Raw genomic sequence first — 22,242 nt, 5'->3', positions numbered from 1 at the left:
AATATTTATTTATTATGTATACAATATTCTGTCTGTGAGTATGCCTGCACACCAGAAGGCACCAGATCTCATTACAGATGGTTGTGAGCCACCATGTGGTTTCCGGGAATTGAACTCAGGACAAAGATGTGCTTTTATTTCTAATGGTGTGTATGTGTGTATGTCAGTGTGTGGCTATGTACATGTAAGTGCAGGTGCCTGTGGAGGCCAGATGTGCTGGATCCCCCAGAGCCAGAGTTATAGGTGATCATGAGGAGCCTGGCATGGTGCTCTGAATTGGACCATGGTCCTAGAAGAGCACATGCTCTTAATCAGTGAGCCATCTTTCAATCCACCTGAAATAATTTTTCTGAATGCTAGCAAATAGAAATGAAAAGAATTTCAGAATTTTTGAGCTGAGAAGATTCTAGAATAAATCAGCTGATGTCAAAGTAGTAGGTTGACATTGAAAATTTGAAAATGTGTGAGAATTAATAATGGAAGAAAGAAAACCAGTGGAGTAGATTAGTATTCAGTTAATGTCAAACAAGGTGAAAAGCGCAGTCAGTTCTATTAATGAAGACATCACATTATTAGTTTACCTAATAAATTTGGGTCAGATTTCCTAAGTAGCCTCATTTATTTATTTATTTATTTATTTATTTATTTATTTATTTATTTTGAGATAGTTTTTACTGTAGCTTTGGAGCCTTTCCTGGAACTAGCTCTTGTAGAGGCTGGCCTCGAACTCACAGAGATCCTCCTGCCTCTGCCTCCCGAGTGGTGGGATTAAAGGCGTGCGCCACCACTGCCTTGGCTTCCTAAGTACCTTTTTAAAAGTGCAGTAGAATATGAAGAGTTGAAATCCTTATTGAAATGGGGTCAAGAGTGCATACACTTCATGGCTTTAGGGCTACTTTTTAAAAGAACACTGGACATTTTAATTATCACTTTAACACCAGGACATTTGATGTTAGTGCTAAGTAGTGAATTAGTCTGCTTTGATTTAAACTTAAATCATTCATTATAAAAGAAAGTGCCTTTTAAAACAGTTTAATGAGTTTAGATCCTTTAAAAATTAGGTACACATGAGAAGCAAGAGATGAAAAAGAGGAAAGTTGAAAAAGGAGGACCTCATGTGCACCCCCCTGCTGCTGCTTCCAAACCCTCTGCAGATCAAATCAGACAGAGCGTCCGGCATTCTCTTAAAGATATTCTTATGAAAAGGTAATATGTTGTTATTATAATAAGGTTGAATGACATTTATTCCATGTATTTGAAAATAATTGAATTGTTTTAATTTTAAGACTTACAGACTCAAATTTGAAGGTCCCAGAGGAAAAGGCAGCAAAGGTTGCCACAAAAATTGAAAAAGAGCTTTTCTCTTTTTTTCGAGACACAGATTCCAAGTATAAGAATAAATACAGAAGCTTGATGTTCAATCTAAAAGATCCTAAAAACAATGTAAGTAGCTTGTTTTGCCTCTAAATTTTCGTAAATTTTATTTAATTTTGTAAGTTGTGCATGTGTATGGGGGGCATGTGTGTACTTTGGCTCTTTTGTCAGAGGACAACTTTCAGGAGTCAGTTCACTCTACAGTGAGTTCAGAGAATTGAACTTAGCTCCACAAACTTGGTAACAAGCACCTTTACACACTGAGCCATCCCACTAGTCTTATAAATACTTATGCTTGCAGCTTTCCTGAATAGGATTCCAATATAATGTAATATAGTACAATATAACTCTTCAATTTATTATTTGGAGTGAGACTGTCTCATATCCCCTGCCAGAGGTTCGTCGCCTGAGTGCATCCCGAATAGCTGTGGTTGTGATCCGGCACATTTGTAGATGACAGGGTGTCACATGGTGAAAATGCCCAGCACCTTTGGGGAACTCACACAATACTCCGCTGCTTGGTTTATTTGTTTGTGGAGCTAGTGACTGCACCCGGCCCCTTGTCATAAGGTTTGTCCCCTCAGCTGACCTACCGCACTTCCTCACTGTGTTAGTGACACCACGGCCACAGCAACTCTGAGAAAGGAAAACTTTGAATTGGGTGGTCCATTATCATCATGGAGTGCCATGGCATTCAGACAGACATGGTGCTAGAGAAGGAGCTGAGAACTCCACATCTTTGATCCATAGGCAACAGGAAGTGAACTGAGACACTGTGTGTGACTTGAGCATATTTGAAACCTCAAAGCCCACACCCACAGTGACACACTTCCTCCAGTAAGACCACACTTACTTCAACAAGTCACACTAATAATGCCACCCCCTCTGAGAATATGGTGGCCAGTTGCATTTAAACCATCGCACTCACTAAGTTTTCACTGGCCAGAAAAGGGAACACGGTCTTGAATTAGATGTAGCTGAGGATGACTTTAAACTTCTCTTCCTTCTGTCTCCAGCTTGAGTGCCAGGATTACACATTGCTCACCTTACCATGTTTATGGGCTCAGATCCAGAGCTGCACTCAAGGTGGGGAAGCACTTTGCCACCTGAGCTGCATATGTACCCCAGAACATAACATTTTAATAGGGTCTTTTGCTACTAATTTGTGAATCCTATACATTAGTGATTGTGAGTCTGTTGAACCGTATGTCTAGATTTATATGCATTTTCTTTCCTTTATTCTCTTGCATAACTCAGTTGAATAAAAAATTAATTCTTCAGTATTCTTGAAAATCTGTTAAGCCTAAGCTCTTTGGGTTTTTGAGACAGGGTTTCTCTGTCTTAACAGTCCTGGCTGTCCTGGAAATCACTTTGTAGACCAGGCTAGCCTCGAACTCACCAAGATCCTCCTCCCTCTGTCTCCCAAGTGCTCGGATTAAAGGTATGCACCACCACTACTCAGCAAGCCTAAGCATTTCTCACTAAAATCCCAACTCACATTTAGTTATTAACTTAAAACAAAAATCTATGCATGATGGCACATGTTTGACGTTACAGCTGCCTAGAGAATCAAAGGCAGAAAGTTCACTTAAGCTGTGAGTTCCTGAACAGCTTACAATACCCCCTTTCGCCAAGAAAAGTATTTGAAATAATTTTACCAAATGAAATAGAATTTTTTTAAAAATATTTATTTATTTATTATGCATACAATATTATGTCTGTGTGTACGTCTGCAGGCCAGAAGAGGGCACCAGACCTTAGATGGTTGTGAGCCGCCATGTGGTTGCCGGGAATTGAACTCAGGACCTCTGGAAGAGCAGACACTGCTCTTAACCACTGAGCCATTTCTCCAGCCCCTGAAATAGAATTTTTTAAAGAATATGTTTTTAAATGTGGCATAAACATTATTGATCTCTTAATTTTCTTTTGGGATTTCTTATTTGAGACTTAGCAAAAGTCTTAAAGCTCTGTGTATGTGTGTTTTATATGTGTGTATATATGTGTATTTATATGTGTTTATACACAGAAAGTTCTGTGCTGTGTGCACTAAGCAAAAGTTAGGTAGTGAACACTTTCAGAGTTCAAAGTATAAATAAGATTATTTTGTGTGTTAGATTTACATAGAGCCATTGAAAACTTTGGGCTAAATATGACTAGGTTATAGAATTAAATTAAATCTGTTTGTGTAAGAGCTTTCACATCAGTTATGTAAGTTTGCATAGTAATGTTTGTTGCAACATAGTCATCCCTTAGTACTCGTGAATTTCTGCATCTGTTTTCCACCATCAGCAGAACAGGTACTGAACATATATAGGCTTAGTTTTCTAGTTGTTATTTCCTGTGTAATATGTATAACAACTCTGTACACGGCTCTTAGCATTGTATTAGATATTATAAGTAAATAGAAAGATAGTTTATACTTATGTGACACTTAACAATGCTGATGCAGTATAAAAAGATCATCATTAGGTGATTTTGCTATTGTGTATACATCGGAATATATTTGCCTAGACTAAGGCAGCTAAGTCATCTTTTCTGTCACTAAGCATTAAAATTGTATATTATTATTTGGATAGACTATTGTAGACTGAAATGTTAGGTCACACACAACTATATATGGGATCACATGTAGGCTAGATGCAAATAGTAGTATATCATCATTGGCAGTTTAAACATCTGAGGATTTGGTATTGGGGGAGTTTCTGGGACCAATCTCCCTAATGTTTATGGACAACTGTATTTGATTGAAATATTATTAAGTTACTCACACCTATTGAAGAAAATTTACATTGTACAATCTGTCATGGACCAAGAACTTTTGGAAATATATAATCTATAAACTTCTCAGTAATCAAATGAAGACTGTTTTTCCTCACAGTTGGTACTTTGCTATAGTTTCCACTCAGGCCTGCCAGGATTCAAGGGTAAATGTCTTAAAAACAGAAGTTATTACAGTGATAAAAGCTGTTTTTATTCAGTGCATCACTATACAGTGGGTGATTATTATAATTCGTCCTGGGTTAGACTTAATACAGTTTTTGGACAGCTGTATGATAGTTTCATTGCACTTGTTTTTTCTTGTTAATTTTTACATGAATTTTCTTTTCTTTTTTGGGGGGGGGTGGAGTGGAGTGGAGCAGAACTGTAACAGAATGTCACAGTGTAGCAAGCTGTAGCTGAGGTTGTCCTTGAACATTCCACCCTACTGCGGGCATTACAGGTGTGGACACCAATTGGCATCAAGTTGAATTTTATATAGGAAGTGTTTTACTCTTCCAGAATACAAAGCTGTTAGGCTGTGTGTACTAGGTTATATATAAATTATGAATGTTTATAAATCAGACTTAAAAGTTGCTTCAAAGTTTACTTATTAGAAGTTCACACATGAAACAGCTCTTTTGTTTCTAAATGTTTTTGTCTCCTTCTTATTTTAAAATCCTGTAGATATTATTTAAAAAAGTACTAAAAGGAGAAGTAACCCCTGATCATCTTATAAGAATGAGTCCAGAAGAACTAGCCTCTAAAGAGTTAGCTGCGTGGAGACGAAGGGAAAACAGACACGTAAGGACATTCATAACTCTGTGTTTGGCTTGGCTATTAAAGTCTTTGCTTTTTAACCATGGGGCAAACTTTACAAAGTTCAGTCAATACAGAGTGCAAGTAAAACAGGCTTTGTTTTCTAACACCTATTCTCTCCCATCTCCCCATTTTTCTCTTCTCCCTCCCTTCTCTTTTGTCCTGTTCCCCAGTTTTTCAAGGTGACCTTATATTCTGCCTAGGGTTGAGTGATCTCACCTAAGCATTTTAAGTGCTGAGATGACTAGCATGTGCCGTTGTGCTCAGCTTCCTTTGTTTCTTAACCTTTTAAAAATGATTCAGTTATTTTTATTTTATGTATGAGTTTTTTTTGCCTGTATGTTTTTCACATGCATGCACTATCGGAAGAGGGTGTCTGTTTTAAGGTTTCTTTTGCTATGATGAAAAAAACAGGACCAAAGCCCTAGGGGAGGAAAGGGTTTATCCTGAGTCAGAGTTCACTGAGAGCAGACTAGGCAGGAACTCAAAACTATGTAGGAACCTTGGAGCAGGAGCTAATGCAGACGGAGGCCATGGAAGAGTGCTGCTTACTGGTTTGCTCATTTTAGCTTGCTCAGCCTGCTTTCTTATAGAACCCAGGACTTTCAGGCCAGGGGTGTCCCCCACATTGTGTTCCTATAATGGGATGGATTTTCTCCCATTGATTGCTAGTAAAGAAAATGCCTTTAGACTTGTTTGCTTACAGCCTGATCTTGTGGAAGCATCTTCTCAATTGGAGTTCCCTTTCTTCAGATGACTGTAGGTTGACATAAAACTAACCAGCACAGCTTTGGGTCCCGTGTGAGCCTCCATGTAGGTTCTGGGAACTGAACACATGTCTTTTGCAAGAGCAAGTGCCCTTAACTAACTACTGAGCCTTTTCAGCCTGTTTCTTAAATTCTTATATCCTACTGTAGGTTTTTCCTTTTTTATTGCCTTTTTTGTTCTATACATTTTTCTAGTTTTTTTCTTTCATTTTTTGCTGGTCAGCGGATTATAGAATTAGAGCTTCATGGTGTCTCCCTGTCTCTGCTTTCTTCCTCCCAGAATTTTCTTCTGTCTTCCCCGCCTACCTGAATTCCGCCCTATCAACTAGGCCAAGGCAGTTTCTTTAATAACCAATGAAAGCAACACAAATACAGAAAGGCCTCCTACACAACATGATGCTTGCTTTCATCATGGGCATTAACCCTCCTTGGTCTGTGTCAACAGTGGTCTGAAGGTCACGAGGCCTTCATGAAGTATCCTATCTGTTTGTACATCACTTTTTTTCCTTTGTTCTTACATAATCTTGCCTCTTCTTTATTTTGAAAATAATGTTAACATCATCTTTCTCTCCGCATGTTAAATACACACTTGCCAAAGTTATGTTTTAAAATTGACTGCCTGTGCATTGGAGACCAGTTTTCCTTTTCTTGGATTTTCTGCTTGAATTTTCTTTTTTTTTAGTTGTTTTATTTGCTGCTATTGTGTGTGTGATAAATGGGGAATGGCGGTGTGCCAGGGCACCTTTATTTGCGAATGTCACAAGACAAGTTTGTGAGCGGATTGCTCCACTTGCCTTTCTGTGGATTCTAGGGATCAAACTGAGGTTCTCAGGTTATTTGGTAAGAGCCTTTACCTTCTGAGCAATCTTACTGATCCTATCTGACTTTCTTATCTATATTTTACAACCAACAAACAAGGAATAGATGGACAGACCTTTGCACTCCTTACTTCTCCTTCCTCTATTTGACACCCCCGCCCTTACACTATCTCATATGTTAATGTGAGCCTCTCATGACTGAGACAGAGAGTTGAATTCTATATTTTACAGTGTTTATTTGTATTTTCTATGAGAGAGAAGCTATAAATTTATTATGTAAAATTATTAGGTAAGTAAGTACATTATTAAAGCACATACTTTAAATATTTCTTAAAATGTTTTCTGTTAGACTATAGAGATGATTGAGAAAGAGCAAAGAGAAGTGGAAAGACGGCCGATCACAAAAATAACTCACAAAGGGGAGATAGAAATTGAGAGTGATGCCCCAATGAAAGAACAGGAAGCAGCCATGGAGATACAGGTAAAGAGCAGATGTGTCCTGTCTGTAGCTTAGAACATGAAGATGGGGTAAGACTTGTCTTATTAAAGCAGAACATTATTTTTAAATTGTGGATTTTAAAGGAGTCTGTTTTACTGGATTGGTTAGAGCTTATTTTTCTCAGCAGAAAATTGTCTGCATTATAGACACCTTTTAAAAACTTGTTGGAATCCTAAGGGTATTTGATACAGTAATTCCTTGGTTTTTGTAAATAGTGTAATTTGAGAGTAATTGCACCTTTTCTTTAACTAGATTAGGATTTATTTTCTCTTGTATAATAAAAAATGAGAAGTAGAAGTATTTCAAATTTCCTTGTTTTCAAATACCAGTGGAAAAAAATAATTGGAAGACTGATTAAAAGCTTTGAGTTGTTTTGAGATTTTGCTCGAAGTAATAAATGCTAATTCTTATTTTTACTTATTTATTGGTTTTTTTGAGTCAGGATCTGTGTAATAGAGACTTGGCTGTCCCAGAACTCACTTTGTAGACCAGGCTGGCCTTGAACTCACAGATCAGTCTGCTTGAACTTAGAGATTAGCCTGCTTCTGCCACCCAAGTGAGAGCTGGGATTAAAGATGTGTGCTACCATTTGCAGCTTCAGAGAGTCAGAACCTTATAAACATAATGGCTTCACTTTGGGAATGAAATATGTTTATGTTTATGAAATAGCAAGTTGACTTTTAAAATCAATACCAGATTTTATTGCTAAATCTTATTTTTATTCTCACTTATGTTAGGAACCTTCAGCCAATAAGTCATTGGAGAAGCCAGAAGGATCTGAAAAACAAAAAGAGTCTGACTCCACATCTAAAGATACCACCAGTCAACACAGACAGCATCTCTTTGATCTGAACTGCAAAATATGCATAGGTTGGGAGTTTTGCCTTCTCCAGTATTACGCTTGTTGTTTAAGGGGTATTTCTGTAGTTGTCTTTGTAATTGGGGTAGGTTTTGTTTTCCCAGCTTGGGTGCTGCAGCATCTACGTGCTCCTGTTCTATGAGATTAGGTCCATTTTACAAATGCAAAAGCAGGCCTTTCCATGTGCACAAAAATGTAAATTTACAGTAGCACATGGGGAGCGTTTGTTAGATGACTAGATATGCCTGTTTTCAGAATGTTTGAGTTTGTTTTTCCTTTCACGTGCTATAGTCCCACATTTGTATCATTTTCTAAACTACAGTGTCCTTCGTGTTGTGTAGCTTAACATTTCTCTCTCTCTCTCTCTCTCTCTTATCTGGAGACAGTGTTTCCATGGGTAACAGTCCTGGCTGTCCTGGAAGTTGCTTTGTAGACCAGGTTGGCCTCAAACTCAGATCCTCCTGCCTCTATTTCCCTAGTGCTGGGATGAAAGGCATGTGCCTCTATGCTTGATTAGCTAACATTGTTTTGCTGATTTTTCACATTCATAGGTGAGGACAGATATCATCAACTCCTCATTTACTTGTGATGTTTTATAAAATGGTCAAAGGGGGTGTTAGGTTAGTTCAGATAGAATCTTCCACAGTGTGCTAGGAGTTGCATTTCGGTTAGTTTAGGTCTCTGTGGAAGAGGGAGTTGTCCTCTGGAACAGTTCCTTATTGGTTCTAGAATAGATGTAATAACTTGGTGTGAGAAAACATTGCAGGTATATATTGCCTCAGGAAATCTTTACTCAATAATTGAGCCAAAGAAACAAAATCCCTTTAGAAACTAAACTGAATGAACATTTTAAAATTTCAGATAACAAGCATATTTTGGTGTCTTGTGGTTTCAGGTCGAATGGCACCACCTGTAGATGATCTTTCTCCAAAAACCGTGAAAGTTGTTGTGGGAGGAGCTCGCAAACATTCGGACAACGAAGCAGAAAGTATAGCGGATGCCTTGTCTTCAACTACAACTATTCTGGCTTCAGAATTCTTTGAGGAAGAGAAACAGGAGTCTCCCAAATCAACATTCTCTCCTACGCCACGGTAGCGCGCTCTCAGTCATAGTTCTGTAACCGTTGCTCACTTGTCCTTTTACAAATAGAAAAGTGGCATACTTTCAGGGACTTGTGAGAAAGTATCTGTTATACTCAGGCCAAGTGAGTTAAGTGAACAGGACTCTGAAAGTTAATTTATTTTGAATGGATTTTAGATTTAAGAGACTTGAGAGTATGAAGTTACAACTTTCAAATTTTAATTATGGCTCATCATTTAAGAGCACTGACTGCTCTCCCAGAGGTCAGCTCAGAACCATCTGTACCTCTAGTTCCAAAAGGTCTGACACCCTCCTCTGGCCTCCATGGACATGCATATGGTACATATGCAAACGCTCATACACATAAAGTAAAAAGTGACTCTTTATAGCTAAACCAGAAGCAAATGATTTAAATATGCTGGTCCCAAGAAGTACGGGATACAGCACTTGCTCTATTCCTGCACAGTTTTGGATCTTAGCCTACCTCAAGCCAGCCCAGAACAGTGACTTTGTAAATCATAACTATGTGTTTGTGATTGTAAATTTATAAATTGAAAAGTAGACTTCTATAGATTGATAGCTTTTCTTTTTATTGACCTTTATTTATACTTATTTTTATTGATCATCTTCTTGATATAAAATGCTTTTAATAACTATGTAGAAAATTGACTCATTTCTGGGCATTTTATTTACTGCACTTGTTTGTGTGTGTATATGCTACAACACTCATGTGGAGGTTAAAGGGCAACTTGGTTTGTTAATTTTCTGTTTCCACCTTTATGTGGGTACAAGGGATTGAACCCAGGCCCTCAAGATTGGTAGCAACTGTCTTTACCCACAGAGTCATATGAATGACTTTGTTGCTAACTTTCGTATCCTGTTCTAGTCCAGAGATGCCTGGAACTGTTGAAGTTGAGTCTACCTTCCTGGCTCGATTGAACTTCATCTGGAAAGGTTTTATCAATATGCCAAGTGTGGCAAAGTTTGTTACCAAAGCCTACCCTGTATCTGGATCCCCTGAGTACTTGACAGAGGTACTGTGAACTTTGTTGCCTTTCCTTACTTGGGTTGTGTTTCTGAAAGCAGTAGGCAGGGAGACATACAGTTAATAATAATTTAAATTGTTAAAAGCCCATTTATTAATGATCCTTAAAACAGTTATATTAATGAAATTATTAATTCACAAATGAATTTGCATACTGGCAGAAAACTGTATCCCGAAAGTTTTAAACTTAGATACCTTACTTTTTTTAAAATGCACTTCACCAAGACAGTTAAAAACCATTATGTCTCCATGATTATCCAAGTTTGTTTTTAAGTAGAGATTTGCATAAAAGACTTCCATGTTTGTGGCAAAGGTAGCCTAAGAAAAAAGTCTCTAAATTGCTAAAGAAATGGAATTCCTACACTGTTTATGTTCAGGACCGGAGTATTTGCCTGTCTGTTTATACTGGGAAGTAAAACTTACATCTAATTGTCAGTCTCAGGAGACCACTGACTAATCAGTGCAGTGGTACCTTTGGTTGGTTGTATATCCAAAGTAAGAAAATGTTAAATAATAGAAAATAAACAGTAGTAGCATAATGCTATAATTAGTGACCAGCTGTGACATTAAACAACTACATCAAAGGAAACAAAGCCAATGTCCATGTATTATGTACATTTTTGCTGGTTTGTTAGGTTAGCTTTTTCATTTATTCTTAGTCTTCGAATCATAAGCCAGTTATTTAAATAATTCATTTCAGATTTTAACAAGTCTAAATCATGATCATTCTCTATAATGTTAAGGTGAGTTTTCTTTTGGTTAGGCTGAAATTGTCCTGAGTCCATCTCCTCCTTCCCTGTCCTCCTTGTGGTTCTAGGTACCCATCCCAGGGCCCTGTGTGTGTGTCAAGCCTTCTGCCACCAAGCTACAGCCACAGACCCTTACATCACTGTTGTTTTTAGTTACTGCACAATGCTGTTGTTACATTGGATATTAATATTTTAGGAATGCGAGTTTTGTTAGAGAAAAATTAGGTGGGGCAGTGATGGTCTTTTGAAGGAAAAAAGTCTTGAATTCTTAGGTTTGTTTTTTTTATATATATATTATTTTTAAGGCAATTCTTTTACATGGTAATTTGGTCCTATACTCCCAGACCCTTTGACTTTGAATGAAACTGTTTTCCTGAATGCCACAGTTTCTATGAGTTTACTTTCTTTAACTCCATTTCTGCTTTTTAGTTTAGTTTTTTTTTTTGAGCTAAAATCTCAAAATATTCAAAGCAACTAGTGAGTTAAATAATCTTAATTCTACTTTTATGATTTTCCTTGGTCTTCAGAGAAAAAAGGAATACACTGAATAAAGTTTTAAATGATTAATTTTATATATTTATATATAATAGCAGTATACATTGTGTGTGCTTATGCATTTTAAAAATGTTTTGCATTGTTAGAGTTAATTTTCTTTTTACAAAAATATACTTTGTAATTAAGTTGCATCAAATCTGAACTTCATAATTAAGAATACCTAAAAAAAAAGTTAAAAGAAGCACCAGGCATAGTAGTACATGCCTGTAGTTCCAGCACTTTGGAGACAGAGGCAGGTGAATCTCTATGTGTTCGAGACCAGGCTGGTTTACATAGTGAGACCTATTTGAAAATATAAAACAGCCAGGCAATGGTGGCACACAGCTTTATCCCAGCACTTGGAAGGCAGATCTCTGAGTTGGAGGCCAGCCTGATCTGCAAGAGCTAGTTCTAGGACAGCTAGGATTGTTACACAGAGAAACCCTCACTCAAAAAAACAAAACCAAAGTCAAACAAAACAAAACAAAAAAAAAAACAAAGGCAAAGAATTGTCCTGCCCACTACCACAGATAACCACTGAAGAACAGAAAACCTGCCTCTGAGTGTCCAGGAGTGTACTGATCTTATTAATCTGTGTATCACCACATGGCTGTGCCTTACCTGCCAATGTTCTGTCCGGTGACTCTCTCTGGCAGGGAGGCGCTACATGGCTTCTCCCTGACTCCACCTCCTTTTCTCCCAGCACTCAGCTTAGTTTTCCCTGCCTACCTCTATTCCCTGTGCAGGCCCAATGCAGTTTCTTTATTAACCAATGGTAATCACAGCATCCAGAGGGAAATCCCACATCACTGTGTTAGCTGCTGGTTCTTTTCCTTGTGCTTGTTTATTGTGACCTGGCATGACCTTGGATATTTCTTTCTTAGTGTTGAGACTGTATTTTATGTTTTTATCTAACATTTTCCTCCTTAGTAAACTGCATTTTTAGTATTACTTATTTGAAGTTGGCATTTGAAATAAGATCTGTTGCTATTTCTCTACTGTGTTTTGTTTTCTGTTGCAATTTTTCTCACTGTGTGTTCTGGAGATCAATTGAAGCTTGAGTCTTATATATGCTAAGTACATGTTCTGCCACCATGTTCTTAGCCTTGCTTACTTGTTTTTCAAATTATTTTTCAAATTATTCTCAAAGCTAAATATGTATGAATCATGGATATTGTAATGAAGATATTCTATATTTGTTGAATTTTTTTTTTTTTTTTAACCATAGGACTTACCAGATAGTATTCAAGTAGGTGGTAGGATATCACCTCAGACAGTTTGGGATTACGTGGAAAAAATAAAAGCCTCAGGAACCAAGGTATGTAAACTTTTTAAAAATGCCAGTATGTGAAATGTTTACAGAATCAAACTACTTAGTGTTTTATACAAGGGCCCGGTGTTTCTTAAGGGAAGGGAGCTAATACAAGTTTGAAATGTTATAATCTGCATTACAGAATGGAGGTAAAGGGCCCTGGAGGTGATAGACAGCTCATTTGGTAAAATGGCATCTATGCAAGTCTGAGGACCTGTGTTTAATTCCCAGTACGCATAACAGTCTAGAGTGTGGAGGTGCACATTGATGATGTCAGCACTGGAGAGACAGGTGCGGACTTGTGGTGCCTGGCCAGATTCTAAGCTAATTAGAGCGCAGGGCCCAGTAAGATACTGTTTCTTAGAACAGTAAGGACAGCTTCCTAGAAATGACCCTTTGGTTGACCTGTGGGCTACACATGTAGATATGCAAACTGAAGTAAAGCCCTTTGCTCAAAGCGGTGCAGCATTCCCTTTAGTCCCTGTCTTCTGGAATGTGTCCTCCATAGCTCTGTCAGCATTGTGGAAGGAAATGTGGTAGAGTAGGTGTTGATTTACCCTGTTTTAGTCAGGCTGCAGGTGAGCTCTGCACTCTCTGTCCAGGGGTTCAGATACTGCAGAAGCCAGTCCTCCTTTACCAGTTAGGGTGCTTAAGGCTTTGGGCTCTGGTTGTGTAGGATCATTTGGTAACCAGGCTGCTTCTGTCCATTTATTGTTTCCAGGAGTGCTTGCCTTCATTAGGCAAAATTGTTCAAAGCTCATGTCAGCCACTGGTGGGGATAAGTGAGGGCTATTTGGCAAGGGTTTTTGTTTGGTTGGGTTTTTTGTTTCATGTTTTTCAAGACAGGGTTCCTCTGTGTAGCTTTGGAGCCTGTTGTGGAACTCTCTCTAGACCAGACTGGCCTCGAACTCACAGAGATTTGTCTGCCTGTGCTTCCTAAGTGCTGGGATTAAAGGTGTGTCCCACCACCATCTGGTCTGTCAAGTTGTTCTTAAAGGCAAACCTGAGAAATTACAGTCATCACTTAATTTTTTTCTTTAATTCACTTGACATGAACGTAGTCAAACAGCTATGTGTAACTGCAAAGGAAACTGGCAAACGTGGTCTCTACTTGGCTCAAGTGCCAGCCAAAAATTAAGGTTTGTTAGTAACAGAAAGAGGAGACTATAAACTAGGAGATAATCAGTAGTCCCCATCATGGTAATATTTCTCTTCCATGTTTTCTATATAATTTCTCTAGTTTCTTAAACTCATAGAGAATGGTAATATACACAAATAATTTAAATAATTTCTTTGTAGAAGTTTCTTGTTTTTCTTTAAAGTGAACCAAAATGGAGAGTCTTAAACACTCCTCCCCCCCATATAGATTTTTAAATTAAATTGAGTACTTTGAGGCAGGTAAAAGGCTACTAAGCTTGGGAGGTAGAGATAGACAAAATTGCATTGTTTGCTATCACTTATACACATACACACATTTAACGTGTGTGTGTGTGTGTGTGTGTGTTTGTGAAAGCATGGGGATGTATGTTACTGCCCAGTACTTTATAGCATGCCTTCAGATTGAACTGGTTTAAACACAAGAATACTTAGCTTATATGTAATGTGATGTCACTAAGACATTTTGGATATCCCCTATCCAATCTGCTTATGATCGATCAGAAATGCTTTAGATTTTGACCTTCCCTGAATTTTGTAATGTTAGCATATATGTAAGATGGTACCTTCGGAATGGAGGTTCTAGTGTAAACGTGAAATGCATTTATGGGTTACATAAACCTTACAAGCATAGACTGAAGGTCATTTCTTACCATATTTTTAGAGTACCCATGTTTTGATTGCATTTTATCACATGTTGACAGGTACGGAGTTTTCTAAATGTTGGCCTTCCAAGTTTCAGAGTTGAGAGCATTGATGAGAATCTTCAGATAGGAGTTGTAAGAACTCTATCTAATGTCTAGGAGGCAGAGCCATAGCTTAGCTCACTAATGTATTTCTTGTTTTTGTGTCATTAGGCATTGTAGTGAAGCAGGCCTTTGCCATTTTTGACTGCAAACTTTTAGGAAGAGCCCTCCATTACTAAAATAATACAAAATTATGACTGTCTTTTTATTTATAATAAATCCAAGAACCCCAGAAATGGGAAGCAAAATTACTGAGTTAGCCAATCACCTTAAAAGCTTAGAGTTTGTGTGTATGTGTTTTTAGAGTGTTGTCAAAACCGAGTCCCCTTTATTCCTATGCTTAGGCTCTGTAGACTGGATACCAGAATTGCATGTTTGTGTTTATCTAAGTCCTCATTTATCACTTTTTTCCACTCTCTGAGGTTTTAGTTTTAAGGTATATGATGAAAAATATTTTTTCCATTCTGCTCTCTCTGTCCATCAAGGATGTGAGTCATCCAGCTTTCAGACAGTGTGTGCTACCCACGTGCTATCTCCATCATTAGATAATTTTATTTAATAGCCTCAAAACAAAATTAGTGATACTAACAATTTTAATACATTATATTTTCCCATTACTGTATGCCTTTCTGTTTCTAATTTATTAATTAGCTTTATCATTGGGATCATAGGTACATGCAGGGAATGAATATTTATATAATGTTCAGTGCTATCTGTGATTTCAGACATTTGCTGGGGTCTTGGATATATCTCCCACAATAGGACCAACTTCTGTGACATTGTTGGGTAGTAGTGTGGGCACTATTATTTCATTGTGCCCAGAATACAGGCTGCTCTCTAGAGGTTATATCTTTGGAAAGCAGGAATTGTGCAGATACCAAAAGACTTGGGTTTCAACATTGTCCTTGCCACTGATAATTTGTATGATCTTGAACAATTTCATTGTATCCAAGTGCCTTGGGCCTTTCTCCCCTGCATCCCTACCTTACTTATACTAGGCAAATGTTCTACTGGTGAGCTATTTGCATAGACCATATTTTATCATAAATGAGTATCTCCTAAATTGCCCAGACTCACATTGAACTTATTGGGTAGCCCAGGCAGGAATTAAACTTCTCGTTCTTCTGCCTCTCAGTCCCCAAGTGCCTGGGAGTATAGGTGTGTATGCCGCTATCCTGTGCAGGTCTCAATTTGTTATGGGAGGTCTTCAAATAATACAGAATCCTCAATGAACCAGGAAGGGTATTTTCTTAGAAGTTGTTTCCTTTTAGAATTCTAGTTTCTATTTAACTTGACTGCTATTTGATGACCTTCATAAAACTCCAAAGTAGATTAGTACTAATTAATAAACTGTATTTGAAATCAAGCTACATTCTAGATTATTATTTTAAGCAATTGTTTGTTACTCTCTTGAATAGGAAATCTGTGTGGTTCGCTTCACACCAGTAACTGAAGAAGATCAAATTTCTTATACTTTGCTGTTTGCATACTTCAGTAGCAGGAAGCGTTATGGCGTAGCTGCTAACAACATGAAGCAGGTTAAAGATATGTACCTTATTCCTTTGGGTGCTGCAGATAAAATTCCACACCCTCTTGTGCCTTTTGATGGACCTGGTAGGTACATGTTTTGGTAATAGAATAAGATTGAAATAAAGTGGGAGGGGTCAGTCCAAATAAAAAAGAATGGCTGCTTTCTGTCTTAGGATTCAGACCCATTAGAGATGGCGTGACAGGGCTAGCCACTGTTCAATAGCTTGGAATGGACTGCTTGTGAAATGTACCCTTTTAGGAATTGATTGCAAATGATGGTTGATGTTTGTTTTCTCCAGGACTCGAGCTGCACAGACCTAATCTGTTGTTGGGCCTCATTATTCGTCAGAAGCTGAAGCGACAGCATAGCGCTAGTGCTGGTCCTAGTCACACAGCTGAGACTCCTGAGACTGTCCCAGCAGCCTTGCCACCTGACAAAAAGGGTAAACTGGACTCATCTCTGGAGGAAACCGCTGAGGAGGAGAATGACTTTTTCAATTCCTTCACAACTGTGCTGCACAAGCAGAGAAACAAGCTCCCTCAGCCGATGCAGGAAGACCTGCCCGCAACCACCGAACCTCTGTTGGAAGTCAATAAGCCAGAGCCACCAAAACCCTTACGGTTCCTTCCTGGGGTCCTTATAGGCTGGGAAAATCAACCCTCTACTTTGGAATTAGCAAATAAGCCTCTTCCTGTGGATGATATACTCCAAAGCCTTTTAGGCACCACTGGTCAAGTGTATGAGCAGGCTCAGCCTTCTGGAGAACAAAGCACTCTCAAAGAAATTCCTTTTATAGATGATCAAACCAACCCAAAAGTAGAGAAAATAGATAAAGTGGAAGTAGCTGAAGGTGAAGCCAAGGAGATAAAAGTTAAAGCAGATAATATTTCAGAATCTATAGGTAAAAATTCAGGAGTAGAAGACACTTCATTAGTGGGCTGCCCTTCCATTTCCCCAGGGCCTTTGGCGAGTCTTAGTCTGAGAGGGAAACCACCAGATGTTTCTACAGAAGCATTCTTAACAAATTTATCAATTCCATCAAAACATGAGGAAACTGTGGAAAACAAAGACAGAACATTAAAAAGACAGCTGCTCCAAGATCAAGAGAGTAGTTTGCAAGATACTCGGACTTTGAGTCATTCTCCGTGCAGGCCTAGTACAGGAAAGGGAAGTGTAGATGGGAATGTGAGTTGCAGTGAAAATGTTGTTGCTAACACAAGGTCCCCCCAGTTTATCAATCTGAAAAGGGATCCTAGACAAGCAGCAGGACGAAATCAGCAGACAACCTCAGAAAGCAAAGATGCAGAGAGCTGCCGAAATGGAGACAAAAATGCTCTGCCTGGTCCATCGCACAGCAAAGAGCTTTTAGCAGAACCAGTCAGTGGGGAGGGAAAACTGTCTTCCATAGAGAGGAACTCATGTGTAGAGCAGAATGATGATTCTGAGACTACACAAAACCCATCCTCGGCGGAAAACGTAAATTCTTCACAGACAGAACAAGCCAGTCCTTTACAGGAGGATATTTTAACACAAACTATTGAAACCGTTCATCCATTTAGAAGAGGATCAACTACAGCATCATCTCATTTTGAAGCTGGAAGTACATGCCAGTCAGAATTTCCTTCTAAAAGCAACTTTACTTCTAGGAGTACCAGCCCCAGGGCAAGTGCAAACTTTTCACCTGTGAGGCCACAGCAGCCCACTCTCCAGCATCTCAAGTCTAGTCCTCCTGGGTTCCCATTTCCAGGACCTCCAAACTTCCCTCCCCAAAGTGTGTTTGGATTTCCACCACATTTGCCACCTCCGTTACTTCCCCCTCCAGGCTTTGGTTTTCCTCAAAACCCTATGGTTCCTTGGCCACCTGTTCATCTCCCAGGCCAACCTCAACGTATGATGGGGCCGCTTTCACAAGCATCAAGGTATATGGGCCCACAAAATTTTTATCAGGTCAAAGACATACGGAGACCAGAAAGGCGCCATAGTGACCCTTGGGGTAGGCAAGACCAACAACAACTAGACAGGCCATTCAATAGGGGTAAAGGGGACCGCCAGAGATTTTACAGTGATTCGCACCACTTGAAAAGAGAGCGTCATGACAAGGAATGGGAGCAAGACTCTGAAAGACACAGACACAGAGACAGAAGCCAAGAAAAAGACAGAGACAGGAAAAACAAAGAGGAAGGACATAAGGAACGGGCACGGGCATCACACAGTGATCGAGCGACCGATGGAAAAGTAGGCAGAGAGAGTAAGAGTGCAGACAAGAAACCGGACCATGAAAAGGAGAAGGAACGAGAGAAGAATAAGCATAGAGAAGGGGAGAAGGACAGAGAGAAGTACCATAAAGACAGGGACCACACTGACAGAGCAAAAAGCAAAAGGTGAAATTTGCAGGCTGCTTCAACGTCACATTTAAAAAACTATTAGATGTTGTGTATCTTTATAAGATCGCCTGGTAGGACTGTTCCACCTTTTAAATCTTTCCTCTTGGTGGTCTGCAGAGCAGTCGGCTGCTGGAGCAAGTCTGCACAGTGCCCACCATCCACCATCCTACTTCCAGGAATTTAATATTTTTGAAAGTTTTACAATGCTGTATATTCAAAGATTGTTTTATTAATATGCAATAAAGGCTTAGAAATTTTAGTTTTATTCCTTAATTGGTAAATATGGTTAACTATGAAATATATTTACTGCCTCTAGTGAATGTCCTTTATATAATGACTAATTTGAAAGTAACCTGTGCTCTGTACATTTGTTTTCAATTGCACTGTTTTTAAAGAAAATGTAGAGGAGCAACAAAAAAGCCAAGCGACTTCATAATCAGACCATACTAATCATCTAGTTGGGCAATTTTTGACCATGAATCAGAAGCCCAAGGAGTCCACTTAATGCTTTAATCTGTACTCATTGAAGGCATTTCTTACCATGTCCTGCAGTTTGTGGTAGGCCATATTCCTTTCCCTTCTGGCTCTTCAGAAACTTGAATACTTAAGCTTGTACATGATCTTGTGTTTTGCTATCCTTTTTACTGTAAAATGTAAATATTTTAAGGGATATTTTGATTCTAAATATGATAAAAGAATTTCTCACCTGCTTTGTGTGTGTGATTTGAAATTCAGTAGTAAGAGAGGTTCCTCAAAGCTTCTTTTCCGTGAGACATTCATTGTTCTTCTACCCCGAAAGGATGTGTAGACACAATGTCAGACATGACCAGCAGGGAATGGTTGGTTTTCAGTCTGATGTACCACTTCTAAAGAGACTAGTACGTAGACCTGCCAGCAGGGAGCTTTGCAGTTATCCACTTAGTTGCTATTATGATTCTGAACACTTATATATGATCAAACTTTGTTATACGGGACTCAGTAATCATTGTAAAACTGCAGAACTTTTAAGTGAAATGTATTTTGAAATTTTTTTTTTTTGTAAAATGATTTCGTTTGTAGGGCAACTGTAAAATTGAATATACCAGTTTGACTTGAAATAGAAAATACATGAGACTGTTGTTCTTTCGTATTTAAACTTACCTGCACTCTGAAATACAGCCTGTGCTGATGTTTAAAATTTATAAAGCAGTATCTGCCAGATGATGTTAAAACACTTGAGACCCAGTCAAGAGCGATCAGTGTTCTTGCCTACTTCTACCCATGAATAAGAATGCCAGGAACTCCACAAAATTAAGAAAATTGTACTTAAAGGGGCGTTACCAGGTTTTTGAAACTGGATTAACCTTGCTATTCTCTCTAGAGAAAATAACAGTCAAACATTTTGTCTGAATTGCAAGGATTACAGTAGACTTCTTTCATCTTTGCCTCTAGAGTTTATCATCATGAAAGTTCTAAAGTGAAGGGTTTTCACTTAAATAAAGTATTTTTAACTTTGGTCTCCTTTTTTGGAAGTTAACTTGCAAGGGAAAAGAAAGGTCTTACACAAGACCAATCCTAAGACTAATCATTGTTTACATGATTGTGAAGTCATGGGTTACTTACTCCACGTGTGTCAGGAAATCTGCTTTTCCTGATGTATGTGGTTTGTGGGTTCACCTGACACCTGACTTGTTTTCTAAGGTACACGTAAAAAGAAAGGGGATTTTTGAATGGAAAAAGATAGCTGCATTGAACCCTAGATGCCAGGTCTTCTATTGAATGTTCTTGGTTCATGCGATCTTTGACCAGCCTTCATAGGTGAACAGTTGATTAAGAATCTGGAACCTGGGAAATTGTCCAAGGTTAGACTGCTATAATCAGAGTTGGAGTCCCAGTTAAGCTTTGCTTTCCTTTACAGTCTGTTCAATAGTTGTGCTCTAAAAATGGAGAGAGGGAAGCAAAAGCATTTATAGCCTTTCTGTTTGTCCCATCAGCATTCCTGAACCCCCTTTCAGCAATCTAACTCAAACAGGAATAGCAAGATAACTGTATGCCCACACATCTGTTCACACAGATTGGCTAGTGTATGTTAGCCACGTGCCCGAACACCAGCGCTCATTTGTCCCTGCTGTGGTGTGGCTGCCTCGGTGCAGCTACAACCGCTCACATATAAGGGAGGTAGCCACAGGGTGTGCCCCTGTTGGGGAATCTACGTATATTAGGGTACTCCAGAGGTACAGAACTTAAAGAATGGTATATATTAGAATAGTTTATAGGCTGTCATCCAGCTAGTCCAACAATGTCTGTTTACCAGTTGTAGATTCAAGAATCCAGTTCAAGCCACAAGACTAGGTAAGTCCGTTGGTCTCCTGAGCTGTCAGAATTGCCAGGGAAGTGAGTTCTAATGACAAATGAAGAAATGGACTTTTCAATGAGCAAGAAGCAAAGAGTGTGGTACACGTTAAAGATTTCTGAAGCACTATTAATAAAATTTCAGACACTGATATTGGGGTTCAAGATGAAGACCACAGAAGCCAAGCAGCCAGCCACTGGCTCTTACCTCGACTTCAATCCGAAATGGCAATCCTGCCTCTAGTAATCTCAGAATGAGACTGTGTTTGAGAGCTGTTTCCTCCTGTTTTATAATCCTCTCCAGGGCTGGGATTAAAGATGTGCAACACCCGATTTCTATGGCAAATTAGTGTGGCTACTGGGATTAAAGGTGTGGGTTACCACTACCTTGGTCTGTAAAGATTGAATAGTGGGGTTGCTTTTCTCCAGGCAACCTTTATTAAAATACAAATGAAATGCTACTACACAACTCAAAAGATCCAGAATAGAAGTAGGTCTTCCCACTTTAAATTATTAAAAAGAATATCCCTCATAGGTTTATGTACCCACCCACTTTTAATTTCAGATGTAGTCAAGTTGACAATCAAGAATAGCCATCACACTAGAGTATCCACTTCCTTACCTTTTCTAGCTTTAAGATGCACTTTATTTTTTTAGCTCCTAGTCACTTCCCCGTATTTAAAGGCAAAGGAGAGGCCCACTTTGATGCTATCACCTCTGACCTCTTCTGGTGCCCTTACACTTAAAGGTCTATGTGATGTCATTTGCTCGACAACATTCCAAGACAGCCTCCTTATCTGAAAGTCAGCTGCATAGGTGTCATCTGTGAGCATTTCTCTGCTATGGAACCTGGTGTTTACAGATTCTGCAAGAGCTAAGATGTAGATTGACATCTCCGAGATTGGGGAACCATTCTAGCCAGGCTTGCAAATTGTAGTTTTCGAATTGTTAGCCTGGAAATACAGAATAAGGTCATTGTAAATACCAATAGTATAGAAGAAAGTGAGGTAATGTAGAGGTCTTATTTTTGTTTTATGCTTTCAGAGCATGTTTACATAAGCCCTGCTTACCATCACTTCATCGTTTGTTACATGGAGTACAGTTTTAAAGTGAAGGGACTTTCACCAAGCCATTTTCTGGGCCATCTCTAGGAAGCATTGCGTTTGTTGATGTTTGTAATGTACCCGCTCTGCAGACACTTGCATGGCACTTGGAATTCTTTACTGAGTGTCATTGTAAGTTCCCAAGCTGGCAGGTCTTGCCACATGGTGGGAGGAATGATAGTTGAGTGTGGGACTGCAGATGTGGGGAGCTTGTTGAGATGGCCAAAGCTGAGTGGTAAAACTTTACTTTTTCTTCCCTCATTGCTGTGATTTGGACCTAGGGCCTTCCTTGCCCATGCTAGATAACGACTCGGGGTTGCTCTGACCTATATCACTAGCACTCTTGAGCTATTATTTTAGCCATAGTCCTCTTATTTAT

At 38.9% G+C, this 22,242-nt stretch overlaps 1 protein-coding gene across 4 annotated transcripts in view; it reads left to right on the top strand.

The window, feature by feature from the left end:
- Positions 1-19,526, top strand: part of Phf3 (PHD finger protein 3) — a 74,719-nt gene extending 55,193 nt beyond the window's left edge. For 3 of the 4 annotated variants that reach the window (XM_013351066.2, XM_013351067.2, XM_013351065.2), the window contains 10 exons: positions 1,062-1,206; positions 1,287-1,443; positions 4,819-4,935; positions 6,885-7,016; positions 7,772-7,904; positions 8,789-8,984; positions 9,860-10,007; positions 12,530-12,619; positions 15,933-16,128; positions 16,344-18,430. In XM_013351066.2, the coding sequence (XP_013206520.1) occupies positions 1,062-1,206; positions 1,287-1,443; positions 4,819-4,935; positions 6,885-7,016; positions 7,772-7,904; positions 8,789-8,984; positions 9,860-10,007; positions 12,530-12,619; positions 15,933-16,128; positions 16,344-18,430 (3,401 nt within the window). Of the gene's footprint in view, positions 1-1,061; positions 1,207-1,286; positions 1,444-4,818; positions 4,936-6,884; positions 7,017-7,771; positions 7,905-8,788; positions 8,985-9,859; positions 10,008-12,529; positions 12,620-15,932; positions 16,129-16,343 lie in introns of all 4 variants that reach the window. The other variant, XM_005359885.2, reaches the window with a different exon arrangement.
- The last annotated feature ends 2,716 nt before the right edge of the window (positions 19,527-22,242 follow it).

This window comes from Microtus ochrogaster, linkage group LG2, assembly GCF_000317375.1.
Source record: "Microtus ochrogaster isolate Prairie Vole_2 linkage group LG2, MicOch1.0, whole genome shotgun sequence".
NCBI classification, from domain to species: Eukaryota; Metazoa; Chordata; class Mammalia; order Rodentia; family Cricetidae; genus Microtus; species Microtus ochrogaster.
This window is presented reverse-complemented; position numbering and strand designations above follow the sequence as displayed.